General features: G+C 30.5%; 1 protein-coding gene across 1 annotated transcript in view; it reads left to right on the top strand.

The window, feature by feature from the left end:
- The window catches only part of LOC114334969 (uncharacterized), a 129,346-nt gene that overhangs the window by 66,663 nt on the left and 48,767 nt on the right, over positions 1 to 13,916 (top strand). The window contains exons 5-6 of the mRNA XM_050652838.1: positions 7,950 to 8,369; positions 11,387 to 11,635. Coding sequence (XP_050508795.1) covers positions 7,950 to 8,369; positions 11,387 to 11,635 — 669 coding nt within the window. The remainder of the gene's footprint in view (positions 1 to 7,949; positions 8,370 to 11,386; positions 11,636 to 13,916) is intronic.

Genomic DNA, 13,916 nt, shown 5'->3' with positions numbered 1-13,916 from the left:
CAGATATCTATTTCTGCCTCCTAGGCTTTATCAATGGAGCTATGTAGTCACAACTCTGAACCAAATACTAACGAACTGCCTTATTTATGGGAAACTACCGCGAGCGGAATAATTCCAATTTTGAGACGCAATTCATAGACCAGTAAGGATCTGTTTTTAGGTGGATGTGAGAGGTGGTATTCAGATTTTTGCGGATAAGTTAGGTGATAAATTCGTTAATAATAATTGATTTATGCTCCTTCTCAAATATGCCCGGAACATTAATAAAAAAAATAAAATATTTAATAATTTAAAAAAAATTTCGTTTTTTTTTCTATTTTTTTGCTTATAACTTTAAAACAATTTATTTTGGAACAAAGTCGTATAGGAATAAAACAAAGATAATTAAATTTTCTATCAGATGCGATCGGTTAAAAATGTCTTAATTTGCAAAATAGCAATAAATATAAAATAAGGGGGCAAAACAAGCCTGTCATTATTCAATGATTTTCCATCACTTAAGTTAAACTTGGAACCTTACTAATTCGCTTAGAAAATTTCTGTAATGTGCTAAAACTGTACACCAAATTTCATTAAAATTGACTTACTAGATTTTGAATAAAAATTTTGCAATCTAAACTTTTTTTAAAAAATTAAAATTTTTTAAAATCTTGCACAACAAAAACTAGAACATACAAAGATTTGTCAATTTTTTTACATATAAAAAAGCACTCCACCTATCTAACGCACTTTACAGAATTGGAATCGGATTGTTTAAGCAGCCTCAGCAATGTTTTAAATTTATAAACAATTTTTTGGCTTATAAACAAATTAGTCCTGTGGCCAGGAGGTGGTGCTACGGGCTCCTTTATTTAGATGGACGTACCCAAGATTTTTATGTATTTTTTGACCCGTAGAACACGATTTTTTTGGGTAACAGTTGATCCGGATGTCGATAAGATTGTTATAAGCAAAGAACTTGAGGAATTACATAACATCGATTTTTCGCAAAATAAAACATTTTTTGTACTTCTTGGGTAATTCTAAGCAAAACATGCTCTTACAAGTTTTTTCGTAGGATGCATAGTTTTCGAGATAAACGCAGTGGAACTTTCAAAAATTCGAAAAATTACAATTTTTGAACGCGAATAACTTTTGATTAAAAAATAAAATAGCAATTTTGCTGACAGCATTTGAAAGTTTAAGTCAAATTATACCGGTTTTAATTATAAAATTAATTTTTTTATTATTAAACAAAGTTATTTTTTTGTAAGCCAAAAAATTGTTTATAAGTTTAGAACATTGCTGAGGCCCCTTAAATAATCCGATTTTAATTATGTAAGGTGTATTAGATAGATAGAGAATCTCTTTATATGTAAAAAAATAGACAACTTCTAAATGGTCTACTTTTTGTTCAGAAAGGTTTTAAAAAATTTTAACTTTTTTAAAAACATTTAGATTGCAAATTTATGATGCAAAATCTATTACGTCGATTTTAATTAAATTTGGTACACGATTTAAGTATGTTACAAAGAATTTCCTAAGCGAATTACTAAGGTTCTAAGTGCCACCAAAGTGGTCAAAAAACATTAAATAACAACAGGCGTATGTTGCCCTCTTATTTTGTATTTATTGCTATATTGCAGAAAAGGTTATACGTTAAGACATTTTTGACCAGTCGTATATCATACAAAATTTAATTATCTTTATTTTATTTCTCTACGACTTTGTTCCAAAACGAATCGTTTTAAAGTTATAAGCAAAGAAAGCAGAAAAAAAAACGACGCTTTTCGAAATTTTTAAATATTTTAATTTTTTTATTGATGTTCTGGGCATATTTGAGAAGGAGCATAAGTGAATTATTATTACTGAAGGTGTCACCTAACTTTATCTGCAAAAATCCGAATGCCACCTTTCACATCCAAAAATAGACGTTTTTTCACAGATCCTTACTGGTTTATCAGCCATATCTCTCGTAAAACGAGGAAGACGAAAAGCCCCAGATAAAAGTTTACTATAATTAAACAATTAAAAATAACTGAAATAAACATAATAAGAAATATTTTAAATCTAAGACTTTTCGTTAAAAGAAACTGCTCTATGGCTGCATACTAAATCTCCGGCTTTTACAATTTATAAGCACGGCGACGGCTAATATAGAAGAGAGCAGAAAGGACACGGTCATGTCTCTACTTTCTTAAAGACAGTTTCAAGTACTTACTGAAAAATCTGAGTAAAGACAGGGCCGGTCCTAGGGTTTTGAGCGCCCCGGGCAAAATAAAATTTGGCTCCCTTTCATACAAGAATATACCTACAAATTTACGGCAAATATAAAAAAATAGAAGAAATGACAAGAAAATAAAAATTTCACTATAATTAACTATGTGAAAATATACAGGGTGTAACAAAAATACAGGTCATACATTTAATGGCATATTCTGGGACCAAAAATAGTTCGATTGAACCTAACTTACCTCAGTACAAATGTGCACGGAAAAAAAGTTACAGCCCTTTGAAGTTACAAAATGAAAATCGAATTTTTCCAATATATCGAAAACGTTTAGAGATTTTTTATTGAAAATGGACATGTGGTATTCTTATGGCAGTAGTATTTTAAGAAAAAATTATAATAAAATTTGAACACCCCATAAAAAATTTTATGGGGGTTTGGTTCCTTTAAACCCCCCCAAACTTTTGTGTACGTTCCAATTTAAATATTATTGTAGCACCATTAGTTAAACACGAGTTTTTAAAAACTTTTTTGTTTCTTAGTACTTTTTCCAAAAGTCAGTTTTTATCGAGATAGTTCAATATTTGTCAAATCCACCACATATTTGTATATGGTAAAGTACGATTATGGAGACTTGGTAATAATATGAAAATTTATTTATGATTCACATTTTTAAGTATATTTTGAACCATATTAAAAAAGAAGCCACATCTCAATAAAAGATGCTTTATCAAAAAAATACAAAGAGGCAAAAAAGTTTTAAAAACACTGTGTTTAACTAATGGTACCGCAGTAATAGTTTAATTGGAACGTACACAAACATTTGGGGAGTTTAAAGGAACAAAACCCTCATACAATTTTTATGTAAACATATTAAAAAAGAAAAACTCGATAAAAACTGCCTTATCGAAAAAATACTAAGAGGCAAAAAAGTTTTAAAAATATTGAATTTAACTAATGGCACTACAATAATAATATATTTAGAACGTACACAAAAGTTTGGGAGGGTTTAAGGGAACAAAACCCCCATAAAATTTTTATGGGGTGCACAAACTTCACTAAAATTTTTCTTTAAGATGTTCTTTCCATAAGAATGCCACTTGTCCATTTTCAACAAAAAATCTCTAATAGTTTTCGATATATTCAAAAAATCGATTTTCATTTTGTAACTTCAAAGGGCTGTAACTTCTTTTGTGTGCATATTTGTACAAAGGTAAGTTAGGTTCATTCGAACTACTTTTGGTCCCAGAATATGTGGTTTAATTTATGACCTGTATTTTTGTTACAGCCTGTATTATTAATTAAAAAAAATAGTACAATAGTTATTATGTATAACTGATCCAACATATTGTAAGCATATTATAAGCATAAGAAAGTTCAAACGACGAAGGAGCTAGATAAAAGATAAAGATAAATGCACATTTTCAACAAGCAGAAAAAACTGTTAATAATGTTGTACAATACCAAAAAAGATGTTGATTTTGCGCAAGATATAGCTGCATCCCCAATGACTAAATTGAGGGAGTGGCATCCATATGGCATAAAAAAGCAGAACGATAGTCTTTGCAAACACGAGCTTGTACACTTTTATTTTATCCATTCATGTTAGAGGCACTGTCTTATCCTTGGTCTTACAATCATCTAAATCTAAATGCAATTAAAATCGTTCAATTATTTTTTTATTTATCTCATATAATGAGTAGGACTATGCTTCTATACTCACAACCAAACTATGGAAAGCAATGGAAGACATCGAAATTCCACGAATATTAATAAGAGTAGTCTACAAGAATAAAAAAGTAGCTATCAAAATAGATAATAGAATATGCAGTCCATTTAATCCAATACAGTGAAAACTGCTTAAATCTTTAGTAATATGCAGGGTACTTCTAAATAAGTGCGACAAAGTTTAAGGACTACATGAAAAAATAATGACAGTTTCCATAAAAGTATGTCCGCAAATGCTTCGTTTCCGAGATAGAGGCTGTTGAAATTTTTTTACAGACTGACGATTTATTTAGTGCTCTAAAACCAGTTGGAATATGCAAATGAAATTTAATGGGTTTTAAGAGATAATTATTGCGCATTTTTTGACATAAAATTAAGAATTTTATATCTACCGTTTGGCGCGAATACGAGTAATGGTCTGACATTTTTAAAGGAAAAAAAGTACGCCACTGACATATTTCAAATAAAATATCATTTTGGAATTCTTCGTTCAATTTGTGATACAAAAATTGATATTTCCTGTTTTCATGCAACGCGCCGTTTTTATGCAAAATTAAAACATCTTAACCTTACAAAGTATTCAAAATAGTTTCTATAACATATTCATATGAAAAAGAACTTGTCATCTCTAATTCGTCCACACCCAGAAAAAATTGTCAAAAGAAGAAATAAATCACTTTTAAATGAAAGAATAGGTAAATTTATTTACTAACACGGATGAGAATAATAATTTTAAAAAATAATTTCAAATGTTCAAAATTCTGTTTACCTCCTGACAATGTGCAATTTAATATTATGTTTCCTACCATAAATTTTATATATTTTTTTACGTCGATACCTACTTACCGAAATTTATATAACGTAAAAATAAAAAAAATATCTAATTAATACCACAATACCACAAATTCTCAATACATATCTAACAAATCTTTGTTTTATTTCACTTTAATTATTACAGACCCACGGGCACACGCCAGTCTTGTTAATGGAAGTTTACAGAACAGAAAGACAATAGCTATTTGTATAACAAGGGAGGAAAGTGCTACTTTTCCTCCCGAGAATGAAGTTTACTGCCCGACGCGTAGCGGAGGGCAGTAATCATTCAAGGGAGGAAAAGGCACTTTACTCCCATGTTATACATATGGGTTTTCCACCTTCCTCACAAGTCATTTTTTTATTTTTACTTAATATATTTATGTAACTAACCAACAAAATTTATTAGAACTAAAACCAACAAGTAGGTACATTATAACTGTCAACTGTCAAATATAAGTCAAATTATTAATGTAAACATTGTTTAATCAGAATAACAATTTACTGTTTTTTACCATTCTGCAAAATACAGAGTGTTTTTAAATAAACGTTAAAATCTATAGATACTTACGTAATAGAAAATAGATATTGTACAGGGCGTCAATAAGTTATATTTCATAAATGAAATACCATGACGTCACTTTTACTTTTCCGCCCTAGGGAGGAAAAATATTTTCCTCCCTAGGGAGGAAAAGTACAACTTTGCTCCCTACAATCAGGTCCGGAAAAGTATACTTTCGGTAGAGGTAGGTGGAAAAATTATTTAACCTTAACCACGGAGGCGTATGTAACATCTCGGTCATAATATACAAGCGCCATTATTATAATATCCCTGACTATTCATAAATTTGATCTTTGTCAATTTTTTTAAGTATGTATAATGTATGTATTACATTGTTACCATAAGTGATAGGTACTTGACAAAAATGTCCTTTTAAAAACTGAACAAACTTTTTAGATAGTGAAAAACATTTTTAGTCGGCATTAATATTGTATGGGCGATAAAAATTCTTAGGTTGCATTACATTGATTAGAAAATTTTTGTTTTTGTCTATTACTCTTTTTTTGAGTGATTGATTCTGATTATAGCTAGCAATAGTTTTCATATTATTAAAATTACTATTCAATCATGTCTTAGGAATATTGCTCAAAGTTATAAAAAAATAATGTAAAAAATATTTTATTTTTGTATCAGCATCCCTCAAAATTTGGCGCCCCTCAAAATTCGGCGCCCCGGGTGGCGCCCCCTTACTTAAGAGAAATTATCGCGAACGCAATAATTTCACTTTTGAGACGCAAATCAGCGACATCTCTCATCAAACGAGGAAGATGAAAAGGCCCAGATACAAAGTTTACTATAATTAAACAATTAAAAATAACCAAAATAAAAATAATAAACAATATTTTAAATCTAAACTTTTCGTTAAAAGAAACTGCTTTCTGGCTGCATCCTAAACCTCCGGCTTTTGCAATTTATAAGCACGGAGACGACTAATATAGAAGAAAGCAGGAAGGAGACGGTCACGTATCTACTTTATTTTCGTCTAGGAAAAGGACCGAAAGACAGTTTCAAGTAATGTTTGTTTGTTTGTTTCTGTCCGTAGATGTGTGTTGCGCCAAATAGTGTGTTTAAGACATCCTGCTATTCTGTTGGTATTGTTTATATGTTGGGCATCTTTCGGTTTTGTAACTCCATAACTAATTGGTATTCACAGCTAGCTGATACTTCTTTCTTGCTGAATTACTTTGCTGTCCACTTCTCGCTTGCACCTATACTTACTGGGATTACCTGAGATTACCATATTTTTTGTTTTATTTGTGGTAGGGGAGTCTAAGCGGGGATTTTTGCAGGAACTCGAGAGCGTCAGATTATCATATGGGGAGAAACCTGGTACCCTGTAGATGTACCTCTACCTCTGTAGATGTGACTCTTAATACAGGGGAGTTCGTTAAGGGGGAGGGGCAGAAAAAAATCTATCCTTAGAAAAACTCGAAATCGTCAGATTAAGATAAGGTAAGTTAAATACATGCAAAACAGTGTATATTTAAAAAATCTGACGATTTGGGCAGATCGTGAGGAAATGGGCGAGTCACAAAATTGAACAAAGAAAAAAGCGAATATTTCGCGAAATGAACGATAGATCTAACAATTAAAAAAATACGTGCTCAATATTTGTCAAAAATCTACCTAATGATAACAAACACGACTCCCAACGGTGAGAGTGGGGGTCAATTTAAGATTTTAAATACGAATCCCGCGATATTTCGCGAAATGAACATCAGATCGAAAAACTGAAAAATACACTTTATATTTGAAAAATCTATCGAATGGCACCAAACACGACCCTCCACGGATGTGGGGTGGGAGGTTATTTGAGATTTTAAATAGAAGTCCCCATTTTTCATTGCTGATTCGGATTCCTTTCGTAAAAATAAGTAACTTTTAGTTGAAACATTTTTTCGAATTATGGATAAATGGCGCTATAATCGGAAAAAACGATTGTTGGAAATGGAAAATTAAATTAAAAATGGAAAGTCCTCACTAAAATGGAAAACTTTACTTAAAATTTTTTGGTTTTAGAACCTACTCTTCACAACCCAATAGGTCCCCAAAACGCTCGAGTGACTGCACATTTAGCATACTTTCCTCCCCTACTATTGGTCTGTGTACGAATATTAATTCTCATTATGAATTTTTGCGAAATACGAAATTTTATTTTAAGCTTACTGGATATTTGTCTAGTAGTCAAAAGTGGATCATCTCCTAATATCATACAAACATCGTAATATTTGTCTTCAGTTTATGCAGTTTTTTTGCCTTCTGATTTAAAATCTTTTACTGCATCAGCTCTATGAAGCTGGCCACTCACGATACTGCGGTATCGTTCGACGAAATCGTCGATGATATCAATTCTGCAGTACTGCAGTATAGAAACCAGTTTCTCTTTGGTAAAATTGTAACGATTTTGTTGGATGACTGTCACACATGATCAAAATTTTGTCAATTAGTCGAATTCGACAAAATTTATCGACTCCGCAGTATCGTGAGTGGCCGGATTTAAACCTTTTTATCAACTCTTAAAATCATACTGATCATATGATCTACTGTTTATATCCTTACAAAGGGTTTAGGTTAGAATTTCTAGGATAGACTTCAAAATATATTGTTATTATTGTTTTACCACATTATTTTTTACAGGAATACTGGGAAATATAGTACGTAAAGTAGCAGGCATCCAAGTGACTATAGCAAGTGGTGGTATATCTTTAGTTGGTTTTGGAAGAGATCGCGTTTTTGCTGTTATAAAAACCATATTTACCCTGGTATTATCTATCCTTGAAGGATTAGAAAAAGTACTTAAAGAAGCAAAAGGAATATTTGCTGTCGATTATTTCCTCAGTTTACCACTAATCAGCGATATCGTTTCTTTAATTCAGGGTGCCAAGAATGGGACTTTATCTTTCGCGTATATGCAGATTATTGACTTCCGTAACTACATAACCAGTATAATAAACGAGCATAAAGAATTCTTCGGTCCAAAAATAGAAAGCTTTTACAAGATCATCGCTTCAATTTCCTTAATTATCCAAAATTTAGTTGGTATACAAATATTATCTAGTAAGTAAAATTTTAAGTATTTATTTCATCATGTTAAAAGGGTATAGTAGGGTGTTAGTAGATAATAGTTATTTGTGATATAAGTGTTAAAAGTACAATTTTAAGGAACGCATGTGAAGGTTTGTAGAATGAGCGAAGCGAATTCTGCAATTCACATGAGTGCCTTAAACATGTACTTTTAACACGTAGGTATATCATACAATATGTTTTCTATAAACGTGTTAAAAATGCAATAATAAAGTTTAAATTAAATTTTAAAAAACCTTTTAAAAAACCTTTAATACATTGAAAATTTAAATTAAAATTTCAGTGCAAGAAATTTAATATTATATAAGAAATATTAATATTAATGTTGATAAATTAAATATAAATATTTTGACGTTTGCTTTCAAAATTTGACATTTCAATTTTAACTGCAGTGCCTAAAACATTTTAAAGCACCCAGTAATTTAAAGTGACATTTTTAGGGTTCCCATGGAGTGCTAAAAATTTCATTTTTAACACTCATTTAACACACATTTTTTCACTTTTAACACATTAAACTAACGTTTGTAGAAAAAATAATATAAACTTACATTTACCATTTGTCAGCAGCGGTCCTAACATATTAATGCCCAAATTAATTTTTTTTTCAAATTTCAAAAATTTCAAAAACTTATTTTTCAAAATGAGTTAAACATAGAAATTTAAATTTTTAAATTTGATTTTTATCCTTTTGGGATCCAGGGAGATAGGTCTCCTCTCCAGGAATTTTATGGAAATTCGATACAAAATCGGAGCAAACTCTTTACTCAGAGGTTTTTGGAGTCGCTGAACACTAATAACATTTCGGAGATGGTCTCCAATGACATCTGGTACCTATGATGGGCCTCGCTATCAGAGTACGACTCAGTTGGCAGAGAGATATAGATGCGACAGTTGATGCGGTTACCCAGCACGTAGAGTATATCTTCAGGTACAAAACTGGCTCTACGGAGAGCAAAATGGCTTAAACTTCGGATGACCAAGGGGGTAAATTTTGACCCCAATGCAGGTTTTTATTTAATAAATTTAGAAATATTTTCAATTTTAAACTCATTATTTTTTTATTTGACTTTAATATCATTCTAGACACCCTCATATTTTGTAATAAAAAAAATTCCCTATATTTTACGAAAAATTTTTTTTTTCTGAATTTGGAGTCAAAGACGAACTCCCTTGGCCTTCCATGTTCCAATTTTATATTAAGTAAATACCGTCTATTATGTGGAATTGTATGTAAGAAACAGTCCAATATTGAAAAAAAATTGTTTGTTAAACCTGTCGCGACGTAAATTAGTATATTTTAAAATTTATTTAATTCTAATTTCAGAACAATGATTTCTGCTTTTGTTCAGTTGTAATTAAAAATATGTTTTACTAATGTTTATTTACCATTTATTGATACAATAGTAATATTAAAATTACGAATATATTATTTTATTTCTTAAAACAACTTAATTTTTTTGTCAATTGTCATTTTTGACTGGGGTCATTTTTGACCCTCGTTGGTCATCCGTGTAACAAAAAAAGGTTGGTCATCGGAAGGTTAAACTGTATACACTGAGAAATGGGAACTTAAAGAACAAACTTAAGTTCCCATCAAAAGGATACAAGTACCTGGTCCACCAAGGTTCATGAGTTGACATTTTACGGGTGCAAGACCAATTGTGGAAATTCATGTGGATGCTGATAACACGGATTGCATTGTAGTCTCGCGTGCAAAAATTGTACAAGAGTTAATTGCGCAAGTCGCGAAAAATGCGAAATTGAGTCGATAGACGAAGATGATAAGAGGGCGGATCAAGAAAATAATGAACATTGCATTATAAAACATTTGCTCAAAATAGTTATTTATGAAACAGTTGGTGTAGTGCGAACTTTTTGCGACCGCACGCGAAGTTTAGAGCACGAGCGACAGCGGATCGAGTGCTATACATCGCGTAAGTTCGCAAAAAGTACTTCACGCACAGTTTCATACAATATTTTATCTACGATAATCAAATAAAAAAAATTGTAACTCTTCGTCACTGGAATTCATTTCTATCCTACAATGTTTAGAACTTTGACATTTACAAATTTTCACCACTTTCAAACCACAAAACTGTCAAAACTTTTGTTGTAATTTATTGCTCACATGCCATCACCATGACAACGCGAAAGTTAAGGATATTTGTTTACATGAAAGTGTGCCAAAAAACAGTGCGAAAAATAAATTCCATTTAAAATACAGTGTTACTTCACGCACACCTTAAATCCTTCACGAACTGCTACCTATAATGACAGTTTTCACAAACTAAAAACTTATACATAATATGAGTAGATAATAGTTATTTTTATCACACATAAATGTAATTTTATAATAAAATATAAATAAAAAATTATTCTTTCTTAAGGTTGATTATTTGCAATTTATTTAAATTTTGTAAGAGGTTGTTTTTGTTTTACTTATTTTTTTTTGACGATTTATGTAATTTTTGTAAATTGTATTCGTTATTGTTTTCATTTTCGACTGTTTGAAAGCTTTGTCTATAAAATTGTACAATTTTCAACTACAATAAAGCATATTTCTACTCAAAAAAATATACATACAACTCCAAGAGTTTACATATATTTTCTTGGATAAAAGGTGCCTTGGAAACCATCGCCGACATTATATTAATATTCAGCAATCATAAACGATTAACGAGTTTGTACTGAATTTGTATCCAATTTCCATAAAACTCCAGACCCGTTATGAGCACAAGGTGCCTCGTAGACCATCTCCGTCATAACATTTTGAAAAATGCATTTTCCTTGTTCAATAATGAAATTTTCATTTTGTCATTATCACTTTAGTTCACAAAGTTTACCAAGCTTCTTACGAATCGAATGCAACAAGTTTCATTGAGATGCATCCAACCGCAAAAATTTGGTACGTTCATTCATTCATATTTTTAAGTTTTGAGTCTGTAATACGCGAATATTGATTAATATTCAATTTTAACATTTTTTAATAGCTGGAGACCAAATGGGTAGTTTGATTCTTACCAAAGGCGCTAATGGTGAAACATCATGGACACGTTATGGAATATTTGCTGACAACTCACCAGAGGGTGCCAAACTAATCTCTGAATTTTGTTCAACAAATAATCAGAACTCTGGAGATTCGGCAACTGAAATGCAACCTCAAATGCCACCTGGAATGTCACCACCGCCGAAACAATTACCGACATTTATGCCGCCGCCATCGTCGGAACCAGATTCAGGCAAGAAAAATAATAATACTAATGAATAGACTTAGGCAAATATGCAAATAAAAAGGTATGAAATATGCGCATAAATATGCAGTATTTTACCCAAAAATATGCACGTTTATCTAGAAAATATGCATGTAATTAAAAAAAATATTTACAGTATTTTTTTATTTACAAACATATTTACAATATCTCAACATGGTGTATTAATTAACATGTATATATTTTACTAACTAAGCTAATTAATTAAATATTTAAGTATTTTAACAAATAAATAATTGATATTATTTCGAATTGTGGTAACAATAAATAATTATCAAATGCTGTTCAAAATTTTCTAACAAATACTTATGGCTTCTATCTGATTACATAGAAAAACCTCTTTCGATATTAACTGATGTAATTGGGGCATTGTTCAAATTTACGATAATAGTTGGTTCTAAATTAAGTGCTTCGAAAAATGCCCCAGCTAGTACTTGAACCACTTGAGAAAGAATCTGGGCCTAGATTCCGTGCACTGTAGATATCTACATGTCCCTTTCTATCGATATTTGAATATCAAAATATATGAATTTTTACCTTTAATTGAATTATTTTCTTGTTTTGCTCTAGTTTATCAATTAGAGTATAACCTAGCAAAACTAGAAAATAATTCAATTAAAGCTAAAAATTCAAATATTTTGATATTCAAATATAGATAGAAAGCGACATGTAGATATCTACAGTGCACGAAATCTAGGCCCTGGTAATAACCACTGTTTTATTCCATGGTTGCTTTAAATTTTTAAAAAATTTCCCATCCAATATGTATTAATTTTAACGTTTTGAAATAACTATTCAAATTATTTTATTTAAAATGTACTGTCTAACAATGATAATTATTTGGAGGATTCCAATTGAGTAATAGTTTTCTAAACAAAACTATAGTTTGATGAATGACACCACGACACTGAACTGTCTGTACAAAAAATATTTGTATATAAAAATTATGGCTCTGGGTTCTGTCATTAGATAAAGAGTATGAAGCTCTTTCAAATTACTTTACTACAAGGAAGCCAAAAAATTGTGCCCAAATAGAACATAAAAAGAAATAAGACAGACAAAAAGAAAAAATCAATTTGACGAGGGGGCCGATGATGAACTAAACTTTTCAGCTAGTAATCAGATGGAAATCCACACATATTATATTATAATCGACACTCTGATAAGAGACCTGAATAGACGTCTGGAATCTTATCGACTTATTTATCAACGTTTTCGTGTTATTAATAGATTTGCCAAAATTAAGCAATGAAAAAACCATTAAAGAAGCTGAAATCTAATACAAAATAAAGACGACCGAGATACATTATTCATACATGAATGCATTCACTTAAAGGGTTATTTGGATACCACAATAAAATCACCAATTAATTGACATCTTAATATTATTAAAGAAGAGTTAGTGCAGTCACTGAAGGTGGATATGAGCTATTACCTCCGATTTCGTTGAACCTCCATCGATTTGCATGAAAATTGGTGAGTGGTTAGAGGATACCTCAAGTAACAAAGGTGACATATTGTGAACTTGCGCTTTTACCCTGGGGGTGGATACCACCCCTTCTCGTGGGTGAAAATTATTTTAATTATAATATCCCCAAAATTCAATAAAGGTACAAATTCTAAGCAAAATTTGTTACATAAAGTTATTAAAATAAATCAAAACTTTTTGAGTTATTAAAGATCAAAAATTTTTATTTTTCGTGAGAAAAATGCATTTTTTTAACAGATTTTTCATAAATAACTCAAAACTATAAGATTTTACAAAAAAGTTATAATTGCCAAATTATAACATTAAACATTTTTGTCAAAGTACTTAGAAATATCTATCAAATGAGCCCCCGAACAAGTTTATAGCATTAAAATTTATGCACGAAATATGCAAAAAATATTTTTCCAAATTTATTTTTAAAAATTTTTTCCAAATAAGTTATTGTTTTTTTTTTAATAATTCCGTTAATTTTTACTATATCAGGTTCGCCCAAAATCCATTTGAAAGCTAATTATAATGGCTATTAAACCACGTTGAAATTAATCATTTAAACCCGTTACCATCCGTTACTTTTTTTAAAATAAAAGGTTAAATGGCCCCGGTTACATAATTTTTGCAGCAAAATTTAAATTTAGAAAGTTTCTATCTCGTTCGTTTTTTACCCTACAGAAATGGTAAAAAGGTAAAATATTTGATACAGAAAAAACTAAAATTTGGTTATACATATATCACTTTAAACGTATATTGAGTATTTCTGAAGTT

Source organism: Diabrotica virgifera, chromosome 6, assembly GCF_917563875.1.
Source record: "Diabrotica virgifera virgifera chromosome 6, PGI_DIABVI_V3a".
Classification (NCBI taxonomy): Eukaryota; Metazoa; Arthropoda; class Insecta; order Coleoptera; family Chrysomelidae; genus Diabrotica; species Diabrotica virgifera.
This window is presented reverse-complemented; position numbering and strand designations above follow the sequence as displayed.